The sequence below is a fragment of the Ovis canadensis genome, chromosome 21, assembly GCF_042477335.2.
Source record: "Ovis canadensis isolate MfBH-ARS-UI-01 breed Bighorn chromosome 21, ARS-UI_OviCan_v2, whole genome shotgun sequence".
Lineage (NCBI taxonomy): Eukaryota > Metazoa > Chordata > Mammalia > Artiodactyla > Bovidae > Ovis > Ovis canadensis.
Window position 1 is genome coordinate 61,437,988 of NC_091265.1, and position 23,347 is coordinate 61,461,334.

Below are 23,347 nucleotides of genomic sequence, written 5' to 3' on the forward strand. Positions count from 1 at the left end.
CTGATTTGGGAGTCAGGAAGAGTCCTGGAAAAGGTTTGAGACGACAACAGCATTAGGAGTCAAGGACCGGTAGGGAGTCGTGTTCACGACTGCAGAAATCAGGACAGGCTGGGCCTGAGACAGTCCAGTTCGATTTGGGGTGAAGAGGGCTTGGGGACCGGGTAGCACTTTTCAAGGAAGGTGGAGGCTAGAAAGAGGTACAGCATTTTATTTTTATTAAAAAAAATTTTTTTTATCACCAAAACCACTTGTATTGGGGTATAGCCAATTAACAATGTCGTGGTAGCTTCAGGTGAACAGCAAAGGGCCTCAGCCATACATACACATGTATGTATCCATGCTCTCCCAAACCCTCCCCAATCCAGGCTTGCACATAACACTGAACAGAGTTCCAGATGCTATGCAGTGTCTTTGTTGGTTATCCATTTTCAATATAGCAGGTGTACATGACCTTCCCAAAGTCCCTAAGTATCCCTTCCCCCCAGCCACCATAAGTTTGTCTTCTAAATCTGTGAGTCTCTTTCTGTTCGGTAAGTTCATTTGTATCATTTCTTTTTAGACTCCATATATAAAGGGTGTCGTATGATATTTCTCCTTCTCTGTCTCACTTAACTTCACTCAGTATGACACTCTTAGGTCCACCCACGTTACTGCAAATGGCATTATTTCATTCTTTTTAATGGCTGAGTAATATTCCACTGTATATCTGTACCACATCTTCTTTATTCATTCCATGTCTGGTAGGGCCTGATTTTAGAGTTCTAGACACTCAGAGGCCTCTGCTGTCGTAGGCCCAAGGACATTATAATGACTTGATGGCACCACAGTGCTAAGTCATCCTAGATAGCACAGGAATCACTTGGCCACAAAGAGAGGGTAAGGTGAGAACGTTAACTAGGGCCTCCCAGCCCGCAGACAGACCTTAAACATCTAGATCAAATGGCACGACCTTTTTATAAACAGAAATGGAAACCTGAGGGTCAGCCTTGGCCAAACCCGGCCACTGCCTCACCAAGTCTGGGGCCAAAACCCAGGCTAAGGCTAGGGTAATACACCAGAGCTCAGCAAGGCCTGCACCCTGGTTCCGGTGCGGGCAGAGGAGGCTGGCTCTGATTTCGAAACTCTCCTTCCTCTCCTGACACTGGCAGCGAAGTGCAGCCTCTGCAAAAGCGGTGCATGCGGCGGCTGAAAGCAGCCACCTCGCAGTGAAGGGCCCTCCGGAAGGTCTAGAGCTAGCCAGGCCGGCTCCCCACTTCTCCCCATACTCCCATTCCTGCCTCCCGTGCGCCCCACTCCCATCCCCCAGGGCAGAGTCCAGCCCAGGAAGGGGGCCTTAAGCAAAGCTGGTCAGCTTTTAGGGGAATCTCAGAAGTGATGGGGTTGAGGTAAACCAGCAGCTCGCATCCCACCCGCGCAGTCAGGCATGTTCGGGTACCCGCGGGGCCTGGGGTAGGAAGATCGGGCGCATGGTCAAGGAGGGGAGCTGCCGGGGGAACGCTGGTGACCCAACAGCCGCGGGACCGCTGGCGACCCTACAGCCGCGGGACCGCGGCCCGCCGAGCACGCAGGCGCGCACGCGCGCGCGCACGTCCGCTCTCCGGGCCGCCGGGCCCCTGGCCTCGCTTCTTCCCCTTCCGGACCCGCGAGGACCGGTCTGCGCCGTGCCTGGGTCGCCCCCTGCAGGGCGCGGGCTGAGCTGCAGCCTGGCCCCGCCCCCCGGAACGCCCTCCGCAGACCCTTCCCGGCCGAGACCCGGGGCTGAGACCCGAGGCCTGGCTTCTGCCCTGGCGCCCGTGGCCGGCAGCGCTGCTTGGCAGCGCCCCTCGCCCGTCCCCGGGGCGTGCCAGCTTCTCCGAGGTTTCGATGGCTGTGAAGCACGGTGGGCACCACGCCCGACGCCCCGCCCCGCCCCGGCGCCGCCCCGCCCGCCGGGCCCCCCCTCCCCGCCGCCTGCGCCGCCGCCGCCACTGCCGCCGGGGGCGCGGGGGCTGCGGTGGGCGCAGCTCCGGCGCGGCGCGGACTGGAGGAGAGGGGGCCGCGCCAGGTCCCCAAGCCGAGGGGGTACCGGGCCGCCCCCGCCGCGCCCGCCCGCCGGTCCTCCCGGGATGCGGCGCTGAGGCCCAGCATGGCAGGCCCGGGTCCCACCTTCCCGCTGCATCGGCTCGTCTGGGCGAACCGACACCGCGAACTGGAGGCCGCGCTGCACAGCCGCCAGGTGAGGAGGTCCACCGGGTCCCGGGGCGGGCCTCCTGTCCTCCCCACCCCCAAATCTGTGCTCTCCATCCCGGAGGCCGCCCGCCCGGCTCCCTCTCCCCGGAGGTCCAGAAGTCCAGGTCACCTGCCCCTTGAGCTTGTGCTCCTGGCCTCGGGGCTCCCAGCGCTGGGCCTGGGCCTGCCGATCTCCCCACTTCGCACTGCATCCAGCCTCCGAACTCGCGCTGCATCACCCCTGAGCCCAGGCTGAGAAAAGCTGCTTGGTCCTGGTCCCCAGGCCAGTCCTGATTCTTGACGTCAGCGGCTACATCTCTACCTGACCAGACGCACCCCTCCACCGGGCCCCAGCTCTGACCCTGGCAGAGGGCAGGAGAGGTGGGCAAGCCCTTCCCACCTGCCCCCCTCTCTTCCCTTGCCAGGACACTCAGGCCGCTGGTGCCATTTCCACCGCCTGTCTGCAGTGACTCCCGCCCCTGTTCATCCCCGCGGCCTCCTTGCTCTGGCCTCTCCTTACTTGCCCTGCTGTGTCCCATCTCCCCCAGCATGACATTGAACAGGAAGACCCCCGGGGGCGAACCCCGCTGGAGCTGGCCGTGTCCCTGGGGAACCTGGAGTCCGTGAGAGTCCTCCTTCGACACAATGCCAACGTGGGCAAAGAGAGCTGTCAGGGCTGGGCAGGTACTGCAGAAGCAAAGAGGGGCTTCCTTGAGGCTGGCAGCAGGGGGTGGTGTGGGGGAGTGAGTGGCCCAGCCTGGGGCCGTCTAGGGGACACCCCTCAGCTGCCAGGTGCCCCCAGTCCTGCAGGAGGCCGTCAGCACTGGGGACCCTGAGATGGTGCAGCTGGTGCTCCAGTATCGGGACTACCAGAGGGCCACGCAGAGGCTGGCCGGCATTCCGGAACTGCTCAACAAACTCCGCCAGGTGCAGCAGGGCGTGGGGATGTGGCCTGGGCGGGGAGCGTGGGGTGCCATGGAGGGGGCCATGACAAACTCTGCGGGGTCACCCCACAGGCCCGGCCGTGGAAGGGCACCTAGCCTGTGCAGCAAGCTTTCCTGACCCCTGTCAGTGGGGTCCCTCCCTCTGGACCCCAGCCCAGGGTCAGACAGGAAAGAGGGGCATCCCGGCCCCCGTGGCTGAGAGCAGGCCCTTGGGGAGGAAAGCCTTTGCCAATGTAGAAGTTCCTCTCTGATGTGTCCTCTGGATGTGTCTCTGTGGTCCAGCTCACCCCCCACCCCAGCCAAACCCTGCCCAAGAAAGGGTGGGCCTTCAAATAGGTCTGCGAGTCCTCAGGCTATAACCATCTGCAGGCCAAGAGACCAGGCTCAACCCCACCATTAGCCTGCTGATGTGCCAGAAATTTCAACAGAGCTTTAGGTGGTGGGTCTCCCAGTTCACGCACATTTCCTGGAAGGAGGATTTCATCCAATTTAGCGGATGTGGCCTGGACCCCCGACCCCCCTTCTCAAAGCACACGGTGGGTGGGGGGAGGGGTGCCCCGCTGGGAGAGTTCGCTGCCTTGTACCCTCCACCCCATGGGTTAGGCCCAGAGGGAGTCACTGTGTCCCCTTTTCAGATGAAGACTCTGGGACCCAGAGGGGGCAGAAGCGCCCTCAGGCCCCTCAGCAGGCAAATGGTGGGCTTGAGCCTGGCCCCCAGGCCTGCAGATGCTGATAGCCTGAGGACCTGTTTAGGCCGCACGTGGCCCACCCTTTGCTGGGCAGCCTTTGGCTGGGGTGGGGGGTGAGCTGGACCACAGAGATACATCGAGACCCGCCGAGGGGCTGGGCGCCCTGCGGGGGCTGGCCCTGCTGCAGGCAGGGAGGGCCCTGACTGCCACTCTGGTCTCTCCCAGGCCCCCGACTTCTACGTGGAGATGAAGTGGGAGTTCACCAGCTGGGGTGAGTGGGGACCTACCTCTTGGCTCCCAGGGGGCCCGGGGTGGGGCCTGGGGGAAAGAGCACCAGTGACCTCTGTGACCCCCCGCAGTGCCCCTGGTGTCCAAGATGTGCCCGAGTGACGTGTACCGTGTGTGGAAGCGGGGTGAGAGCCTGCGGGTGGACACCAGCCTCCTGGGCTTTGAGCACATGACTTGGCAGCGTGGCCGGAGGAGCTTCATCTTCAAGGGCCAGGGTGAGCTCAGGGGGCGGGGGGCGGTCCCCGCCAGCCTGCGGCAGACCAGGGTCCCGGGCCTTCCTGTGAGGACAGTGCCGCCCTTTGTCTGATGGAGGTGGGGTGGGGGGACCCGGAGCCTGAGGCCACAGCTGGCAGCAGTGGGCGGCTGAGGGGTCCCAGGGTGGGCCCTGCGGCTGCCGTCTGGGCCTCACACTAATCGGTCACCCTCACACCCCCATGCTGGCGCGCAGAGGCCGGAGCCTTGGTGATGGAGGTCGACCACGACCGGCAGGTGGTGCACACGGAGACTCTAGGGCTCGCGCTGCACGAGCCCGAAGTGCTGCTGGCCGCCATGCGGCCCAGCGAGGAGCACGTGGCCAGTCGCCTCACCTCTCCCATCGTCTCCACCCACCTGGATACTCGCAACGTGGCCTTCGAGAGGTCAGTTGGGGCCCTGGCCACGCTGCGGGCAGGGCTCTGGTTCAGGCCTCTGGGAGGCTGAGCCACCGGCAAAGGCCACTTGGATGGGGCGGGGTGGGTCACTGCAGGCCCAGTGACTCCTGGACCACCTGCTGGTCTGGGACCTGTGACACCTTCAAGCCCCTGCACGCCTGTCTGTACTGGCAGCTGTCTCCAGGGGAGGAGGCTAGGTCAGGGTGTCCCCAGTTTCCTGACATCTGACCTCACATGCTTTCCCATGAGACAAGGATTGAGGCTGTGGTCCAGGGCAGCTGTTTGTACCAGAGCTGGCTTCTCAGGGGTGCAGGTGTGTCTAGGCCAGGGTCCTTTGTGAGTGGGCGAGGAGCCTATCACAACAACACATACCCCAGTTCCAAAGCAGACTTCAGAAACACTTGAAAAAAAAAAAAGAAAAAAACAGCTTTCTTGAGATAATAAGTTTATATTCCGTACAGTTTACCTGTTTTAAGTGTACAATTCATTGGTCTTTAGTATATTCACAGGTATGTAACCAGCACCACCATCCAACTTTAGAACATTTTTGTCACCTCGAAAAAGAAACCCTGTCCCCTTTCATTGACTCCCATCCCCTCATCCCTGCCCCCAGCTAATCTACGTTCTGTCTCCATAAATTTCCCTGTTCTGGATCTTCAGATGAATAGAATAAGACAATATGTGCAGTCTTTTGTCACTGGCCTCTCTGGCTTAGCATAATGGTTTCAAGCCTCATCCAAGCTGTAGCATGTAATGACTTCATTCCTTTTCACGGCCAGATCTATTGTATGAATACCCCACATTTTGTTTATTCATTCGTCCATTGACGGTCCTAAGGATTATTTCCCCCTTTTGACTGTTGATATTAGACTCTGAATAGTGCTGCCCTCAACGTGAGTGTACGAGTTTTTGTGTGGACGTATGTTTTCATTTCTCTTGGGTATTTACCTAGGAGTGGAATTGCTAGGTCATGTGCTAATTAAACACAGATGTTCAGTTGTTTGAAGAGCTGCCAGACTATTCACTGAAGGGGCTGTGGCATTTTACATCCCCATCAGCAGTATATGAGCGTTTCAGTTTCTCCTCACCATCACTTACCACTCATTTATTTATTTGGGGGTTATCACCATCCTGGTGGGTACGAAGTGCTATTCGTTGTGGTTTTGATTTACATTTCCTTAATGACTAATGATACTGAGCAACTTTTCCTGTGCTTGTTGGCCATTTGTGTATCTTCTTTGGAGAAGTGTCTATTCAGATCCTTTGCCCACTTTACAAATCAGGTAATCTTATATTGATGTACAAGAGTTCTTCAGGTATTCTGGATATAAATCCCTTATTAAGTACCTGATTTGCAAACATTTTTCTCCCATTCTGTGGGTTGTCTTTTCACTTTCTTGAGGGTGTCCTTTGAAGCACAAGTTTTTAATTTTCCTGAAGTCCAGTTTATCTATTTTTCCTTTGGTTGCTTGTGCTTTTAGTTTTATATCTAACAATACTTTGTTGTCAAATCCAAAGTCATGAAGATTTTCCCTTATGTTTTGTTCTGAAAGTTTTCTGGTTTTAGCTCTCACACTTAGCTCTTTGATATATTTTGAATTAATATTTGTATATGGTGAGAGGTGAGAGTTCAGCGTCATTCTTGTGTATGTGACTGTCTACTTCTCCCTGCACTCTTTGTTCAAAAGACTATTAATTCCCATTAAATGGTCTTGGCACCCTTGTGGGAAAATCAGTTGACCAGAGACAAATGGGTTTGTTTCTATATTCGCAATTCTATTCCACTGATCTGTATGACTCTGTTTATGCCAGTACCACACTATCTTATTAGTCACACATTGCTTTGTAATAAGTTTTTGAAATCAGAACATATGAGTTTTCCGACTTTGTTCTTCTTTCTCAGAATTATTTTAAGTATTCTGGGTGGGTCCCTTGCAATTTCATATGGATTCCAGGCTCAATTTATCTGTTTCTACAAAGAAGTCAGGTGGGATAGTGTTTGTGTTGAATCTGTAAAATAGTCTGAAGAATAGTGCCATTTTAATAATGTTAAGACTTCTGCCATGGACATAGGTTATTTTCCCATTTTAGATCTTTAATTTTTTTTTTCAGTGATGTTTTGTAGTTTTCAGAGTGTTTTGCACTTAGAGTAAATAAATTTATTCTAATTTATTCTTTTTGATGCTACTATAGATTATTTTCTTAATTACATTTTCAATTGGTCATTGCAAATCTATAAAAACATAATGGAGTTTTGTATACTGATCTTATATCCTGCAACCTTGTCAGACTCACTTTTTTAGTTCTAAAGGGTTTTTAGTGGATTCCTCATGATTTTTTATATGTAAGATCATGTCATCTGTTAATAGTTTTACTACTTCCTTTCCAACCCAAATCCCTTTTAGTTCTTTTTCTTGTCTAATTGCCTTGTCTGGAACTACCAGTAGAATGTTGAATGGGAGTGGTAAGAGCAGACATCTTTATCTTGTTTCTGAGCTTAGGGGGAAAGGTCAGTCTTTCATCATTTAGTATGAGGTTAGTTGTAGGCTTCCCTTTATCAGGTGGAGGAAGTTCCCTTCTGTTCCTAGTTTGTTGAGTGTTTTTGTCACGAAAGGGTTTGAGGTTTGTCAAGTGCTTTTTCTGTGTCTATTGATGTGACCGTACGACTTTTATTTTTATTCTATTGGTTTGTGTTGTTGTTTAGTCACTCAGTCGTGCCCACTCTTTGTGGATCCATGTATTGGAACACACCAGGCTTTCCTGTCCTTCACTGTCTCCAGAGTTTGCTCAAACTCATGTCCGTTGAGTCGATGATGCCATCCAACCATCTCATCCTCTGTCGCCCCCTTCTCCTCCTGCCCTCAATCTGATGTTGAACTAATGCTGTATCTCTGGGATAAATTTAGCTTTGTCATGGTGTATAATTCTTTTCATATATTGCTAGATTTGGTTGGCTAGTATTTTGTGTCCATGTTCGTAAGAGACAATGTTTTATAGTTTTTTGGTACCAGCTTTGTCTGGCTTTAGTATCTGGGCAATGCCTCAGAATGAGTTAGGCATGTCACCTCCTAGTCTATTTTTTTGTAAAAGTTTGTGAATAATTGGTGTTAATTCTTCTTTAAAAGTGTGGTGGGATTCTTTGGTGAAACTGTCTGGGCTGGGCTTTACTCTGGGTAGTTTTTTTGTTTATTTTTATTTTTACTACTTCAATCCCTTTTCCCATTACAAATCTATTAGAGCGTCTGTTTCTTAGGTTAGTATTGGTAGTTTGGGTCTCTCTGAAAGTGAAAGTGAAGTCACTCAGTCGTGTCCAACCCTTTAGGACCCCATGCGCTGTAGACTGCCAGGCTTCTCCGTCCATGGAATTTTTCCAGGCAAGAATACTGAAGAGGTTTGCCGTTTCCTTCTCCTGGGATCTTCCTGACCCAGGAATCGAATCTAGGTTTCCCATGCTGCAGGCAGACTCTTTACCATCTAAGCCACCAGGAAAGCTCTAGGTGTCTCTAGGATTTGTTCATTTCATCTAAATTATCTAATTTGTTGGGGTACAATTTTTCAACATATTGTTCTATCCACTCCAGCACTCTTGCCTGGAAAATCCCAGGGACAGAGGAGCCTGATAGGCTACAGTCCATGGGGTTGCAAAGAGTTGGACACGACTGAGCAATAATTAATTAATTAATAATCCTTTTTATTTCTGTAATGTCAGTGGTAATGCCCTCTCTTTCTGATTCTGGTAATTTGAGTCTTCTCTCTTTTCCTGTCGATTCCATTGATCTTTTCAGAGAACCAGCTTTTGGTTGAATCAGTTTTCTCTATTGTTTTCCTATCCTTCATTATTTTTCGCTCTGATATTTGTTATTTCCTTCCTTCTGCTTGCTGTGGGTTTAGTTTGCTATTTTCCCAGTGTCTTACTGTGGAAGATTAGGTCACAGCTACACATCTCCCTGTGAGCATTGCTGTAGTTGTGTCCCACAAGTTTTGATATGTTGTATATTCATTTCCATTCATCTCAAAGTATTTTCTGATTTTACTTTTGATTTATTGTTTGATGCATTGGTCCTTCAGGAGTGAGTTACTTTTCACATGTTCATGAGTTCCCAATTTTTTTTTCTCTGTTTTTAATTCTAATTTCATTCACTCGTGACTGGAAAACATCAGTCTGCCAGTTCAGTTGCTCAGTTGGGTGCTACTCTTTGCGTCCTCATGGACTGCAGCATGCCAGGCTTCCCTGTCCACCACCAACTCCTGGAGTTGGAGAACATACTTTGTATAATTGCTTTCCTTTCAGTTTTGTTGAGGTTTCTTTCATGGCCGAGCATATAGTCTGTCCTGAAGGATGTGTATTCTGTTGCTGTTGGGTGAAGTGTCCCAAGGACGTCTATCAAGTCTAGTTTATAGCGTGGTCAAGTCTTCCGTTTCCTTGTTGATCTGTCTACTTGTTCTTTCCCTTCTTGAAGGTGGGGTTATAAAGTCTTCAACTAGTATTGAGTCCGACATATTTTTAAATTTTTATTGTGGAAAATTTAAAGCACACAGACTAGTATAATGTACTCATCACTCAAACTTTAACATGTATCAACATTTTGCTTTTTTTTTTTTTTTGGCTGTGCTGTGGCACGCAAGATCTTAGTTCCTTGACCAGGGATCAAACCCATGCCCCCTGCAGTGGAAGCACTGAGTCCTAACCACCGGACCACCAGGGAATTCCCAACATTTTGCCAATCTTGTTGAATCTACTCTTCCACACTTTTTTCCTTTTTTCTTTTCCTTTAAAGCACATCCCAGATGCCTTATCAACAGTACATGCATCTGTACATGACTGTAACAGATAAAGATGTTTTTAAACTGAGCCCCAACACTGTTAGCAAAAGTGGACAATTCCCCAGTACTTCCTTGTTCTCAATCCTCTGTTCATTTGTCTGAGCTGTCCAGGCAGCCTCTTCAAGGTTCTTGTGTGTTTCCCGGCGGGAAGGCTAATTGGAGGGGGTCTTTGGAAGGGACGACTTTGGCCAGAGTTGAGGGGGTGTGAGTCCTCATGAGCTCTTCTTTGGTCTGTTTCAGGAACAAATGTGGTATCTGGGGCTGGCGGTCTGAGAAGATGGAAACCGTTAGCGGCTACGAGGCCAAGGCAGGAGAGCCTAGTGGTAGGGGCTGGGGTAGGAGACAAGGCCCAGGAACTCTGCCCCTTCTCCGCATCCACCCCATGTGGAGGGACAGACTGAGCAGTCCCCGGGCTCCAGAAGCCCCGTGTGGCCCCTGCTGAGCCCACAGGGATCACCCACAGCACAGACCCCCACCTGGATCACCAAGATGAAGCGAGGAGCGTTTCCCCTCATTAGTGACACCCTGGGGTTCAAACCCCACCACCTCCACTGCAGGGAGCGAGATCTCACCTGTCCCTGGAGACAAGAGGCCTTGGGTCCTGTGCTAGTGAGGCTAAATGTGGGGAACAGGCTCCGAGCCCCCAGCTCCCCGTGTCCCCCCTGCTCCCCAGGTGTACAGTGCCACCAACGTGGAGCTGGTGACACGCACACGCACGGAGCACCTCTCTGATCAGGACAAGGCGAGGATCAAAGGTAAACCCAGGTGCGCCTACCCGCTGCCCAGTCACACCGTATTGGGGGGATCACCCTTGTGTGGGATCAGGGCCAGTGTCTGGGCCAAGCTGGGAGGCATCCCCATTCCCATCTACTCTGCCTCCCAGTACCCAGGAGGCTCCCAGGGTGGAAGGTGGGTGTGGGCTGTCTGGGGGCAGTGGCCCCAGGTCCCCTGATGGGCTCCACCCCTTCTCCTTAGGGGGGAAGACTCCATTCCAGTCCTTCCTTGGCATTGCCCAGCAGCACTCCTCCCACAATGGGGTGAGCCAGGGCTGGGGGGTGGGTGCTGGGGGCTGGCTGGCAGGGGCCACTGAGCAGGGCCAGGCCAGTGCCTCCGGAGCACTAAGCCTAGTCCTGGGGCCCACGCAGGCTCCTGTGCAGCAGGCAGCCAGCCCTACAAACCCCACAGCCATTTCCCCCGATGAATACTTTGACCCCAACTTCAGCCTGGAGTCGAGGAACATCGGCCGCCCCATTGAGATGTCCAGCAAAGTACAGAGGTGAGGTCTGAGGGCTGGTTGCAGGCTTCCCTGTGTGCCCCCAAGCCCTTGTAGATTCCCCTCACACACGGGGCCCCCTGGAGTGGAGGGACCATTCACCCAGCCAGCTGCCTTCTAGACTATTCCCTGGGGGCAGAGGTCTGGCTTTGGCTATGATGGTCCTCAGCATCCAGCTTGGGGCTTTGCTTAGAGGCCTGGTCACTCTTCCTGGTGAATGAATGGATGGCTTTCTGTTCAATTAAATAAATACCTGCTGGGGGCCAGCTTGTGGCAGAGGGGAAAGGCACGAGGCTCTCACACCTCCTGGCTTTGGGGCCTGAGGAATCATCTTCCCCTCTGAGAGTCTAGACCCCCCTCGGTAAAATGAGAACAGTCGCATTTGACCATCCGCTCACGAGGTGCTGGGAGGCCCTGATAAGCTGTGAGTTCTAGAATTTCCCATGGGCCCTGCGCTCTACCTGGAGCTTCACGTGGGCTCCCTCAGGCAGGGGCTGGCATGTGTCCCTAGTGGTACAGTCCTAAACTGTGTGTGGGGGGTGGTGAGGGGGGGATGAGGTGCTGGCTGTGGGCTGAGGAGGAGGATGGGCCAGGCTGAGCCTGGGGCCTGGGGACAGCCTGGGCTGTAGGTCCAGAAGGACATAAGCTCCCACGGTAAGCAGGCAGAGGCCGCTATGCAGAGAGGGCCCCCCAGGCACGGCAGACAGCATGCGCAGAGGCAGAGTAGGTGGGCCTCAGCAGAGGGGCCACCAGAGGGTCCTTGACCCACATCCTGCGGCTGGCCGGGCAGGTTCAAGGCGACGCTGTGGCTGAGCGAGGAGCACCCGCTGTCCCTGGGGGACCAGGTGACTCCCATCATTGACCTGATGGCCATCAGCAACGCTCACTTTGCCAAGCTGCGTGACTTCATCACCTTGCGCCTTCCGCCTGGCTTCCCAGTCAAGATTGGTGAGAGGGTGGTTGGGGCAGCAGGAGGGTCCCAGGCAGCACCGCCACCGCCTCCCCCCCACCCCGCCCAGGGGAGTGGCAGCAGGGCTGGCTCAGGCTGCCGGTCTCCTCACAGAGATCCCCCTCTTCCACGTGCTCAACGCCCGCATCACCTTCAGCAACCTGTGTGGCTGCGATGAGCCCCTGAGCTCGGTGTGGGTGCCGGCGCCCGGCTCTGCTGTCGCAACTTCAGGTACCGCTGAGGGCGGGCCTGGGGCCGTGAGGTTTGCCCGCCTCTCTGTGCCAGGGAGGGGGGCTGAGCACGACCCCTCTGCTGTGCCCAGGGAGCCCCTTCCCCTGTGAGGTGGACCCCGCTGTGTTCGAGGTGCCCGAGGGGTACAGCGTGCTGGGTGCGGAGCGCAGCGAGCCCCTGCGTGACGAGGATGATGACCTGCTGCAGTTTGCCATCCAGCAGAGCCTCCTGGAGGCGGGCACGGAGGCAGAGCAGGTGGGGTGTGGGCCGGGCTGGGCCCTGGGCGTGGGCCTGGGTGGCAGAGGTGACAGCTCGGGGCTCTGGCTGCTGCAGGTGACTGTCTGGGAAGCCCTAACCAACACCCGGCCTGGTGTCCACCATGCCCAGGCCACAGCCTACGAAGAGCAGCTTCAGCTGGAGCGGTGAGCTCCCTGGGACCGACCAGGGCCAGGTCTCAGCCCTGCCCTGGCTCAGGGGTCCTGCCAGCCCCGGGGGCTCTTGGCTGGTGGGGAGTAGGGAGTGGGGAGGTGCTGGCCCCAGGACCCCACACCCTCTCTGAGGCCACGCTCCATCCTCAGGGCTGCCCACCAGGGAGGGCGGCAGGCATGAAGCCTGGGGAGACAGGACCCTGCCATGTCTCTTCTCTCCGGTCTTCCCGTCCCAGCCTCCCTGACCTTATGTGCGCCCTCCACAGCCGTGGCCCAGCCCTTGGTCCCCTCCCCAGCCTTAGCGCTCACGGGTCTGCTCTCCCCTCTTATGCCTGGCCTGGAAGGGCCCTCCAGGAAAGCCTGAGGATGTCCACAGAGCCCGGGGGTCTGGGCTCCCCACACAGGACGCCGCCAACCCCGGCCCCCCCCAGCTTTGAGGAGCAGCTTCGCCTGGCCCTGGAGCTGTCCTCGCGGGAGCAGGAGGAGCGGGAGCGCCGGGGGCAGCAGGAGGAGGAAGACCTACAGCGGATCCTGCAGCTCTCACTCACTGAGCACTGAGCCCCTGCCCTCGGGAGGGCGTCTGGGCTGCTCCCCCACCCACTTTTGTAATTTATTTATTTATAAACACTCAGCTGCTGGGCTCAGGGGCCTGGAGCCCTAGAGAGGGGAGCTGGCCTTGAGACCGAGATGAAAATAAAGAGACCCTCAGCAGCAGGCTTGCTCTGCTCAGTGTGGGGTGGGGGTGGGGGTGCCTGGTGAGGGGTACCAAGGTGAGACACTGTGGGTAATGGCCTTAGGACTTGGATTTGAATCCTGACCGTGGCCCCCTTGGCCTGTTTCCTCAGCTTTAAATGAGACCCCCTCCAACACTCAGGGCTGCTGGGAGGGTAAGATGAGCCGACAGGTGTCAAGCACCCTCTGGGTAGGTGCTCCGTGAACATCACTTCCCCTGAGCCCCATCCCACCTGCTGGAGACCCGGGCTTTCCTGGAATTCGGAAAGGGCAGAGGCTGGTTCTCCAGGTGGCTAGGAGGTGGTGCCCAGGCCTGGGTTCCTGCCCCTACCTACCCTGGCAGGTTCGACTGCAGTGACATTAGACAAGTCACTTCCCTCTTCCGCGGCCCTGAACCTGCTCAGCCCCGCCCAGCCTACCTCCAAGGTGGCCCCGAGGACCCCTTGTGAGCCTGTGGGTTCGTTCTAAATCCAGCCTGACATCCCCTGAAGCCGCGTGGAAGTGCCAAGACCAACCAGCAAAAAGAAATAAGTCTGGGGTGCCTCCACTTAAGACCCACCGTGTCTGGTCCTCTCCAAGACCTGGGTCCTCACCCCTGCTTCCCTGGGCTCCACCTCTACGGGGTAACAGGATGGTTGAGGCCCAGAGCACAGCTCAGGTGACCCAGCCGGGCGGAGCCGAGGACTGGGGCTGGGGCGCCTCCTGGGAGGAGGGACCGAATCCTGGAGCGCTGCGTAGGCTGCCTTTTCCCGCCGCTGGGGCCCGGAGCCTCACCTGCGCCCCGCCCCCGGCCCCGCCCCCAACGTGCTTTGAGGGGCGGGGGCGAGGAGGAGACGCGGAGGGAGGGGCGGTGGCCACTGAGTGCCGGCTCCGCAGGCCGGGCTGGACGGGTGTCTGGCCCTTTAAGGTCCGCCCCGAGGAGGTGCCAGGCCCTGGTGGCGCCGGACTCTCCTTCCTGGTCCTGAGGGGCAGGGACCGTCTGTCCGCGGGGCGAGGAGGGAGGGCGCCGCGCCGTACCGGCCCAGGGGCCCCCGGCCTGGCCCTATGGCCCTGGTCACAGTAAGCCGCTCGCCCCCGGCCAGCGGCCACTCCACGCCTGTGGGGCCCACGGTGAGTCTGGCTTGGCTGTGGTCCTGCCCACGCAGTTGGCTGCCAGTTGGGCCTGGAGGAGTGCTTGCTGCCCACGGGCAGCCTCCCCTCAAGCCTAGGGGTGTGCGGAGGGGGCCTTCACGTCTCAGGCTGGAGCGGCTTGGGGGAGATCTTGAGGCAACCGGGAACTCGGACCAAGGCAAGATCCGGAGCCCCGAGCGCCTGCGGAGGCCCTACCCTGCTCTGGGCCCAGACCTGGGCCAAACCCTCAGGCATCTCCAGCAGCGCTCCCCCTCCCTTACCTCTGGCTGCCGGCCTGGACCTGGGCCCGGCTCCGCCAGTGTCTCCACGTGGAAAGTGGACTGGAACAGAAAAGGATCTGACACCCTTTCTGGTTCCTTTCCCCACTGCGTGGGCGGGGCTGGGGGGGGGGGACGAGGGAGGGGGGCGGATCCCTGCACCCCCAACCCCAGCACCCTGAACCTGGGGAGGAGTCCTTTCCCACCGCTTCACTCTGCCCTGGGGGCTGCCTTCTCAGCAGGACCAGGTGTCCCAGCGCAGAAGCCGGCTCCAGCGAAGGTGAGCGCCTCTCCCTACACACACACCTCCATCCAGCCACCAGGCTTGGCCACTGCCCTCTGGGAGGACTTGCAGCCAAAGCCAGCTACTTAGTATGTGGGGACAGAGTTGCTAGTGGGCACAGCTGGCTGCCTTTGCTTCCATCTTCCCCCCAGTCAGTTGAAGCTCCTTCATCCACTATCCTGGCCCTGGCTCTGGCCAATGGCAGGGCCTGAGGACCCCTGGGGCCCCACCAAGTTCACAGTTATTTATTGAGTTAGGCAGATGGGAAGGGAAAGTTGGCTCGAGGCTTGAGAGCCGCCAAGGCAGTGATTCCCAAAGCACTGAGGTGGCATCACCTGGCAACTGGGTAGGGATGCACCTTCTCAGGCCTCCTCTCCTGGCCCACTGACTCTTTGGGGATGGGGACCAACACCTGATTTAACAAATCCTCCAGGTGGTTCTGGGGGGTTGACTCCCCTGTCCTGAGAGGTGGGATGGGCCATCACGGTGTCACTTTTCCCCTGCTCCCCTTCCAGGCAGAGCTTTGCAGTACTCCGAGGGGCTGTCCTGGGACTGCAGGATGGAGGGGATGATGGAGATGCCTCCAGGCCCAGCCCAGAGCCAGCGGAGGAGCCCCCCGGGGAAGGGCAGCCCCACGGGGACCAGACAGACAATGGGCATGGGCCCGCGAGTCCTGGCAAGCAGGAGCAGAGTCAACACGTGCACCTCATGGTGGAGCTGCTGAGGCCACAGGATGACATCCGCCTGGTGAGGCCCTGTCCAGAGCCCTCTGGTCACCTGAAAGGGGAGAGCCACTCCTCAGGTGGGAAGGGAGAGTGGAGCAGAGCCCGTGTGTGTTTGGAGAGCAGTGATGTGAGGGCAGGGGGCACCCTGGGGAGCGTAGAGGTTACCCAAACCACCACGACTCTGCTGTTTCAGCTAGAGTTGTTTGAACAGGCCGAGGTGGTGTCTTCAGGTCTCTGGAGAGAGCTGGTAAAGGATGGGGAGGTTTGTCCCACCTGATCCTATAGGGCAAGATTAGGACCAAGAGCGGGGAATTACCCAGAGGCAGGTTTCTGTTCAGCCAGCACAAGACCTTCCTGACCGTGTGAGGTGCCCACAAAGGGACTGGTACTCAGAGGGGCCTGCTGAGCACCCACCGGGGGCTGGTGTCCCGGAAGGGCCCCCGTGAGGATGGGACACAGGCGACAGAGTGAGAACCAATTCCTGGATGCCTGTGGAATATCTCACTGTCTACAGCAAGATGGGAAAAACAAGACACAGTCAGTCTTATAAGGCAGAATTAATTCCACGGAAGCACCACCCTTTATTGTGAGATTGGGTCCCTAATATTTCTTTGGTAACAAACATTTCTCGAATCAAATTATGGTAATGGCAACTGGAAAGGTGTTTTTTAAACTTCCTTCCTAGCAGGAAAAAAAACAGGGGTGATGTCATGCCCACGCTCCCCTTTTTTCCCCCATATATATTCCCTTTGAGAAAACTCTTTTTAAACATTTTAATGGACCACGAAATCCCAAAGCTGGGAACTACTAGACTGTAACCACTGATCTGGTGTCTGGGGAGGGAGGCATGGATGCAGGGGGAGCAGGTGGAGATCTGTTCCCGACCCGGATATGTGTCGGGTGGGGGTGGGGAGAACAAGGCCCCTGGGCCACTGTGACCCCAGGCTTCTTCCTTCCCATCTTCCCCAGGCAGCCCAGCTGGAGGCGGCTCGGGCCCCCCGGCTCCGCTACCTGCTGGTCGTTTCCACCAGAGAAAGCCTGAGCCAGGATGAGACAGTCCTTCTGGGCGTGGACTTCCCTGACAGCAGGTGGGAGCAGGGGGAGGAGGAACAGGAGGGCCTGGTGGGGAGGCGCTGGTGCTGATGGACCTCGCCCTCTGTCCCCGCCAGCTCCCCCAGCTGCACCCTGGGCCTGGTCCTGCCTCTCTGGAGTGACACCCAGGTGTACCTAGATGGAGACGGGTAAGAGGTAGCACCCGGAGGAAAGGGACAGGAGAGAGAGGGGCCAGAGGGTGAAATAACCAAGTGTGATGTCTGCCCGGGGGGTTGGTACTTGGGAGCGCCTGCAGAACTCCAGGCTGGGCCTACTCTCGGCTCCACCTGAGATCCACCGTGTGAGCCTGGGCGAGTCACCTAGCTTCTCTGGGCCTCAGCTGCCCGACGTCTGCAAACAGGGCTTATTTTGAAGCTCAGATGATGTGTGTATATTCTGAGGACCAGCCTGGTGAGGTGGCTAGTGGGTAGCCCTCTCAGAGGCGCTGTTCTAGAGCCAGGTCCCACCGCACCGGGTCTCCCACAGGGGCTTCAGCGTGACGTCCGGGGGCCAGAGTCGGATCTTCAAGCCTGTCTCCATTCAGACCATGTGGTAAGGGATGTGGCTCCACCGTGGCCGCAGGGTCTGGGGAGGGCCTCTGGGAGGACGGTGTGACCCAGCCTCCCCTCTGTCCCAGGGCCACGCTCCAGGTGTTGCACCAGGCATGTGAGGCGGCTCTCAGCAGTGGTCTTGTGCCAGGGGGCAGTGCCCTTGCCTGGGCCAGCCACTACCAGGACAGACTGAGCTCTGACCAGAGCTGCCTCAACGAGTGGATGGCCATGGCCGACCTGGAGTCTCTGCGGCCTCCCTGTGTGGAGCCCAGCCGGTCAGTCCGGGGAGGGGGCTTGGGGGGAGGTGCCGCAGCAGAGAGGGGAAGGAGCCCTGCACTGATAGGCTTGGGTCCCAGGCCCTCAGAGCAGGAGCAGATGGAGCAGGCGATCCGGGCCGAGCTGTGGGAGGTGCTGGACACCAGTGACCTGGACAACGTCACTTCCAAAGAGGTGGGCCGGGTGTGGGGATGAGGGGGGAGCTGGGCCCTGGGTGGGGGCCCTCCGGCTGGGTGCCAGAGTGGTCCCCTCGTGGAGCCTTCCCTTTAGCGCTCCTCCTGTCTGAGCTGTTCCCACATGCTTGGCCTCAGCTTCTCTGCTGTGATGGGACGCAGTACTGACTTCAGAGGCCCCAGAGGGGAGGGTGGGGTGAAGGAACCGTGCAAGGCACCCCAGCCTCACCTCACTGGCCTGTCTGCAGATCCGCCAGGCCCTGGAGCTGCGTCTGGGATGCCCTCTCCAGCAGTACCGCGACTTCATCGACAACCAGATGCTGCTGCTCATGGCCCAGCAAGACCGGGCGTCCCGCATCTTCCCCCACCTCTACCTGGTGAGCTGCAGGCTGGGGGTGGGAGGTGGGGACAGCCAGAGCCAGCAGAGACCGAATGATGAGCTCTCCCCGTTCCCAGGGCTCAGAGTGGAACGCAGCCAATCTGGAGGAGCTGCAGAGAAATAGGTAGGGTTTCGAGCCCTCTCAGGACTGCCCACCCTCCCTCTTCCCCAAGGGGAGACCTGGCCAGAAACTCCCAGAATCCTCTCGGCAGCTAACTCTGCTTCCAGCTCTGCCCTGGGGCTATTCCCCTCCTATGGGCTCAGGCTGGGACAAGGGAATAGCTACCTTGCTGGTCTGCTGGCAGCTCCCTGGTCCCCTCTACCCTCTCCCTAGCTGTAAAGCAGAAAAGCCCCTCTCTGCCTGACCACGTCTCTTGGAGAAGGAAGGGCCCCTCTCCGGCTGCCTGCTCCCGACATTTCAGTCCCTTGTCCACCATCGGCTTTTGGGAAACCTATGACAAGGGTCATAGGTTTTAGCTCTTGCACATCCCTCCAGGCTCAGCTGAGCTCAAAAGCCCTTCTCTGGGGACTTCCCTGGAGGTTCAGTGTTAAGCCTCTGCACTTCCAATGCAGGGGGTGTGGGTTTGAGCCCTGGTCAGGGAACTAAGATCCCACATGCTGCACAGTACAGCCCCATTCCACTCCCCCCCACCCCCGCCACAAAAGCCCTCTCTAACTGACTTCTGATGATAAGATAAGGACTCGTAGCCTGCAGCTACCTGGAAGCGAGGCAGGGGCGGGGAGGGGAGGACAGTACTCAAGCCCAGTGGGGTAAACCGATTTGCTCAAGGTCACAGTCACCTCCTCTTCCCACTGCAACTGTACCACCCCCAGCCCCGACCCTGACCCTCAGCACCAACGCCCTCAGGGCGCGCTGGCTCCAGGTCAGCCTGGCTCATGCCTGGGCTGCAGGGTGAGCCACATCTTGAACATGGCCCGTGAGATCGACAACTTCTACCCCGAGCGCTTTACCTACCACAACGTGCGCCTCTGGGATGAGGAGTCGGCTCAGCTGCTGCCCCACTGGAAGGAGACCCATCGCTTCGTGGAGGCCGCCAGGTGGGGCCATTACACCCTGCCGCCCGCCCCACCTCAGCCGCCTGCCCTCTGCGGCCCATGCCAGCCGCCCTGCCCTCCGCTTTGCTGGCCCTCAGGGCCCTCACCTCCTTCCCCTCTGCTCTGGGAGGCTAGCCCGCAAGCTACCCCGCCCCCACACGGCACAGTGAAGGGTGGGGAAGGGGAAGCTGACCGCGTGTGGCTCCACAGGGCGCAGGGCACCCGTGTGCTCGTCCACTGCAAGATGGGTGTCAGCCGCTCAGCTGCCACAGTGATCGCCTACGCCATGAAGCAGTACGGCTGGAGCCTGGAGCAGGCTCTGCGCCACGTGCAGGAGCTCCGGCCCATCGCCCGCCCCAACCCTGGCTTCCTGCGCCAGCTGCAGACCTACCAGGGCATCCTGACTGCTAGGTATGCGGTGGGAGGTCAGGGAAGGGGGCGTGCGGTGGACGCTGGGGGTGGCCGCTGGGTCAGGAAGCTGACTCAGGGCCCCCCTCACAGCCGGCAGAGCCACATCTGGGAGCAGAAAGTGGGTGGGGCCTCCCCAGAGGAGCCCCTGGCCCCCGAGGAGCCCCTGGCCCCCGAGGTGTCTACACCATTCCCACCTCTTCAGCCACAACCGGGGGGCAGTGGGGAGCTGAGTGTCGTGGGGTCAGAGGACAGCCAGGCAGCCCCAAGAGAAGCGCCTGGGTCACGGCCCCGTATCAACCTCCGTGGGGTCATGAGGTCCATCAGCCTCCTGGAGCCACCCTCCGAGCTGGACAGCCCCTCCGGCGATGCTGACCTGCCAGAGGTGAGGCTGCGGCCATGGGAGGAGCCAGGCTGAGGCAGGGTGGGGGCCCGAGAGGAGGAGGGGGCAGATGGCGGGAAGACAAGAGAGTCCAGGACTGAGGCTTGGCTTGGCCCTGACCAGGGGGCTCCTGAGCATGCGGGCCATGCCCTGGTCTGCTCCTTTTCATCTGCTCAGAGCAGTGGAGGAGACACAGGGAGGACAGGTGACCCCGTTCTCCATGGGAGCGGGAGCACAGCCTTGGGACAGGGCCATCTGGCCGGCTCCACGGCCGAACAGCCCTAGGCTGGTGGCTGCAGGCAGCTCTCAGCCTGAAGAAGGGACTTGCTTCCTGAGGCTCAAGGCTGCCCAGACTTGGGGGAGCATCCTCCCCAGGCCAGGAGCTGCGCAACCAACTGCTGAACCCAGATGGGTGTGGACGACCTCAGCACCCATTCCCAAAGCAGAGGGGCAACCCATCGAAGGGTGGGCGTACAGAGCGGTCACAGCAGTCACACAACCAAAGTTGTGGCTGGATAGCTGAGCACTCTCCCTCTGCTGAGAGCTGCAGGGCACAAGTCTAAGACCAGAAGCTGGCCCCTGCCTTGCGAAGTCACCCCCTCCCCCCGCCATGTGACTTGTGGCCAAGGTGGCTAACCCAGAGGAAAAAAAGAAAGACGGCTCGTCTCACAGAGGACGGGGACATTTGGGAGAGGCTTCCTGGAGGAGGCGGTGCTGGGTGTGGAAGGCTGGGGAATAGATGGTTGATGGGGGGTGTCAGCGTTTCTAAAGGCAGGGTGTTCTCACTCAGCACCCAGCTCAGGGCCTGGCATGGAAGCCCTTGTGGCATACGGGACAGACTGTACAAAGCAGTGGGGGCAAGAGGAGGAGAGGCGGGCTAAAAAGGGCTTCTGGGGGTCACATAGGGGCAGGTGAGGAGCAGGGGCAGGAGGCCTGGGGTGCCTAGGGAAATCTGACCTGTGAGTAGCTCAGTGTTTCTGAATTCACTCAACAGACATTCTGCATCTACCCTTTTCACAGCCCTGCCCTGGAAAGACCTCCCTGACTCTATAGTCTCACTCTTCCAGGTTTTCTCTTCAAAAGAATCTTCAGATGAGGACCCTCCCCAGCCCTTCCCTCAACCCTCAAGCACCAAGGGAGGCCGGCAGGTCCGCAGGGGGCCTTGGCCTGCCCTGAAGTCCCGCCAGTCTGTGGTGGCCCTCAACAGCGCCGCCCTGGTGGCCAGCCGGACCCGGGCCTTCCAGGAGCAGGGGGAGGCTGGCTGTGTGTCCACACCCAGGCACCAGAAGATTGTGAGGCAGGCCAGCGTGGACAGCAGTGGGGAGGAGGGCGAGGCGTGAGCCCCAAAGCGTGCCCCTGCCCCCTTAGACACAAGCAGAGGCGCCTCCCGGGGCGAGCACCCCTCAGTCCTGTCAATCTGTTCACAGTCCTCTTAGGAGGAGGCCGCAGGCTCCTGTCACTACAGCCTCAGCGCCTACAGCCTTAAGTCTCTGACCCATGTCCACCTCTCCAAGGGCTCAAGATTTTCTCCATATTTGGGGATATGGTAGAGACTGAAGGTGCCTTTGCGGGCAACAGTACCCTAGCTTCATTCGCAACTGCTGCCTGAAACACACACTTGAAGCCACAGATGTAAAAAACAGAGTTTCCCAGTGCAGAAAGGCTCAGGCTCCCTCCCTCTCGCACTCCCGTCTGCCTCATCCCCCCAGCCCCGCCATTTCATTCCTGAGGCCCTCCAGAGAACCAGTGGGCCCCCCTGCCCCAAAGGCCGGGAGTAGACTCAGTCCTTGGTGCCCAGACCCCCCCGATGGGGCTGGCAGTCGGCCGGCCTCACGCGCCCTGTAAGCAGCCTGAGCCTGCTGCAGCCCCGGCGCCTCACCAGCACTGCACTGGAGCCCCGGGCACCAGGCCAGAGAGAGTCTTCTCTGTGCTTCACAGCCTCTGGCCCGTTTTTCATAGTCTTAATAGTGTCTCGCTTTGTACTCAGAAATAAAAAACATTTTCATACCATTTTCAATTTGATGATAAAGCCTGTCAGTCCACTCTTTCTCTGGTTACACGAGGAGTCTGGCCTCGTATTACCCCTTCCAGTCTCCTCACAGTTCCCAGGTATCTCATGACAGGCCCATGTGGGCAGTGGTGTGTTTGGGGTGGGGTGGGTGGGAGGAAGAATGGGGAAGAGAAGAGAGGAGGCCGGAGCTATCTCCCTCATCTCCCAGGGCAGGGCCTGGGTAAATGCTGGCTCCACACACCCCCTCAGGCAGGTCAGCAGGGGAACAAGTCTACACTGGGCAGGAGATGCTGACGCTGTTGGGGCAGCGGAAGGGAGTTACCTACGAGGAAATGGAAGCTGCCAGTGCCTATCTGGACAGGACCAAGCCTGTCCCAGAAACTAAGGTTCCTTTTGGACACTTGCTGCTAGTTCCTGAGCACACTTTGGGTCCCAAGAATCTTCCTGCTACAGTGCAAGAGAGCCTCATTTTCCAAGCCAGCCCACCACTGCCAGGGAAGGAGGCGCAATGGCCCTTTCCTCTGCCAAGGGGTTCTTTCTGTTCAGTGGCAGTGTTCAAGAAAGAGTAGGCAGGCCCACCGCTGGCACTCCTTTCCTGGCTTCCCAAGATGATGCAACACGGTGCCCTATAACTCTAGTCTGGTTGGGGGCGGGGAGTGGGCGGGTGAACTCCTTCCCTCAGAGCAGACCTCACAGATGGGAGCTGGTGGCAAATGTTCTCGTTAATGGAGACTCCATGCTCAGCTCTAGGAGTGACTCTCTCACCCAGACCCTGGTTGGACCCCCAGCACTGCTGTAACCCTGGTGGACAGAGACTTGGGTTCTAGCCCTAGCTTTATCACTTGCATGTTACTTCACCTTAAGTCTCTGTTTCTTTCTGTAAAACGAAAGGATTAAACCAGGAAATCCCTAGGTCTCCCCTTCCTGCTTTGATATTTTAACAATACACGTCACCTGTACATTGACAGAATTCAGCCTCAACGTGCCCTCTAGAAGAGGAATCATTTTTCTGTGGGTAGCAGGTTCAGGATCACAAAGTGAGGTTCAGAAAAGCTAGATCTGACTCTTGAGCCACTAGGCTGATCCACCCTACTGAGCTGAGCCAAGAGAGGGTGGCCTGCCATCTACAGGCAACCATGGTTCCCACCCAGGCTTCCCTTTCAGCAGTCTAAGGCCTAGGCTGGGGGGAAGTGGGGGTGACAACTCCCTGCCCTCCTGAAGTCTGCAGCTGGGAAGGCAAGATCCAATCAGGAACTCAGAGCTACGGGGCCCACCATAATCTACGGAGGACTCTGAGAAGTAAGAATTCACCACGTGGAGAAACAAAAATTGGAAGGGCAATTATCTGCATCAAAAATGCAGATAAATGATTAAGAACTATATGTATACTGGGAGCTTCCTGGTGGC

General features: G+C 57.5%; 2 protein-coding genes across 7 annotated transcripts; both read left to right on the forward strand.

Moving 5' to 3' along the window:
• The first annotated feature begins 1,776 nt into the window (after positions 1 to 1,776).
• Positions 1,777 to 13,198, forward strand: ANKRD13D (ankyrin repeat domain 13D). Of its 3 annotated transcripts, XM_069565690.1 has the most exons (16): positions 1,919 to 2,215; positions 2,492 to 2,589; positions 2,757 to 2,892; positions 3,011 to 3,135; positions 4,067 to 4,112; positions 4,201 to 4,344; positions 4,578 to 4,767; positions 9,844 to 9,910; positions 10,277 to 10,358; positions 10,579 to 10,640; positions 10,749 to 10,879; positions 11,667 to 11,824; positions 11,940 to 12,056; positions 12,148 to 12,311; positions 12,390 to 12,478; positions 12,829 to 13,198. In XM_069565690.1, the coding sequence occupies exons 4-16, from the start codon at positions 3,046 to 3,048 to the stop codon at positions 13,040 to 13,042; spliced, it is 1,554 nt and encodes a 517-aa protein (XP_069421791.1). In that variant the 5' UTR covers positions 1,919 to 2,215; positions 2,492 to 2,589; positions 2,757 to 2,892; positions 3,011 to 3,045; the 3' UTR covers positions 13,043 to 13,198. The 3 variants fall into 3 exon arrangements, with proteins under 3 accessions (XP_069421790.1, XP_069421791.1, XP_069421792.1); XM_069565689.1 differs by lacking the exon at positions 2,492 to 2,589 and having other exon boundaries at positions 1,777 to 2,215; XM_069565691.1 differs by lacking the exon at positions 2,492 to 2,589 and having other exon boundaries at positions 1,970 to 2,215; positions 2,634 to 2,892.
• Positions 13,199 to 13,897: 699 nt separating this feature from the next.
• On the forward strand, positions 13,898 to 21,939 carry SSH3 (slingshot protein phosphatase 3). 4 transcript variants are annotated; one of them, XM_069565686.1, is made up of 14 exons: positions 13,898 to 14,326; positions 14,844 to 14,884; positions 15,403 to 15,634; positions 16,582 to 16,700; positions 16,782 to 16,853; positions 17,191 to 17,256; positions 17,342 to 17,530; positions 17,612 to 17,705; positions 17,953 to 18,081; positions 18,161 to 18,207; positions 18,996 to 19,142; positions 19,350 to 19,550; positions 19,641 to 19,932; positions 20,997 to 21,939. In XM_069565686.1, exons 1-14 carry the CDS (start codon positions 14,261 to 14,263, stop codon positions 21,267 to 21,269), a joined length of 1,968 nt encoding a protein of 655 aa, XP_069421787.1. In that variant the 5' UTR covers positions 13,898 to 14,260; the 3' UTR covers positions 21,270 to 21,939. The 4 variants fall into 4 exon arrangements, with proteins under 4 accessions (XP_069421787.1, XP_069421788.1, XP_069421789.1 ...); XM_069565687.1 differs by having other exon boundaries at positions 13,929 to 14,326; positions 14,847 to 14,884; XM_069565688.1 differs by having other exon boundaries at positions 14,143 to 14,326; positions 18,918 to 19,142.
• The last annotated feature ends 1,408 nt before the right edge of the window (positions 21,940 to 23,347 follow it).

Bases quoted from the DNA above. Each gene is read 5' to 3' on its own strand.
- ANKRD13D (XM_069565689.1), top strand. From the start codon at position 2,126: ATGGCAGGCCCGGGTCCCACCTTCCCGCTGCATCGGCTCGTCTGGGCG. The intron at 4,345-4,577 runs GTGAGCTCAGGG...GCTGGCGCGCAG, and splicing joins CTTCATCTTCAAGGGCCAGG to AGGCCGGAGCCTTGGTGATG. The intron at 12,057-12,147 runs GTACCGCTGAGG...TGCTGTGCCCAG, and splicing joins CTCTGCTGTCGCAACTTCAG to GGAGCCCCTTCCCCTGTGAG.
- SSH3 (XM_069565688.1), top strand. From the start codon at position 14,261: ATGGCCCTGGTCACAGTAAGCCGCTCGCCCCCGGCCAGCGGCCACTCC. The intron at 15,635-16,581 runs GTGAGGCCCTGT...CATCTTCCCCAG, and splicing joins CACAGGATGACATCCGCCTG to GCAGCCCAGCTGGAGGCGGC. The intron at 18,082-18,160 runs GTGAGCTGCAGG...CCCCGTTCCCAG, and splicing joins TCTTCCCCCACCTCTACCTG to GGCTCAGAGTGGAACGCAGC.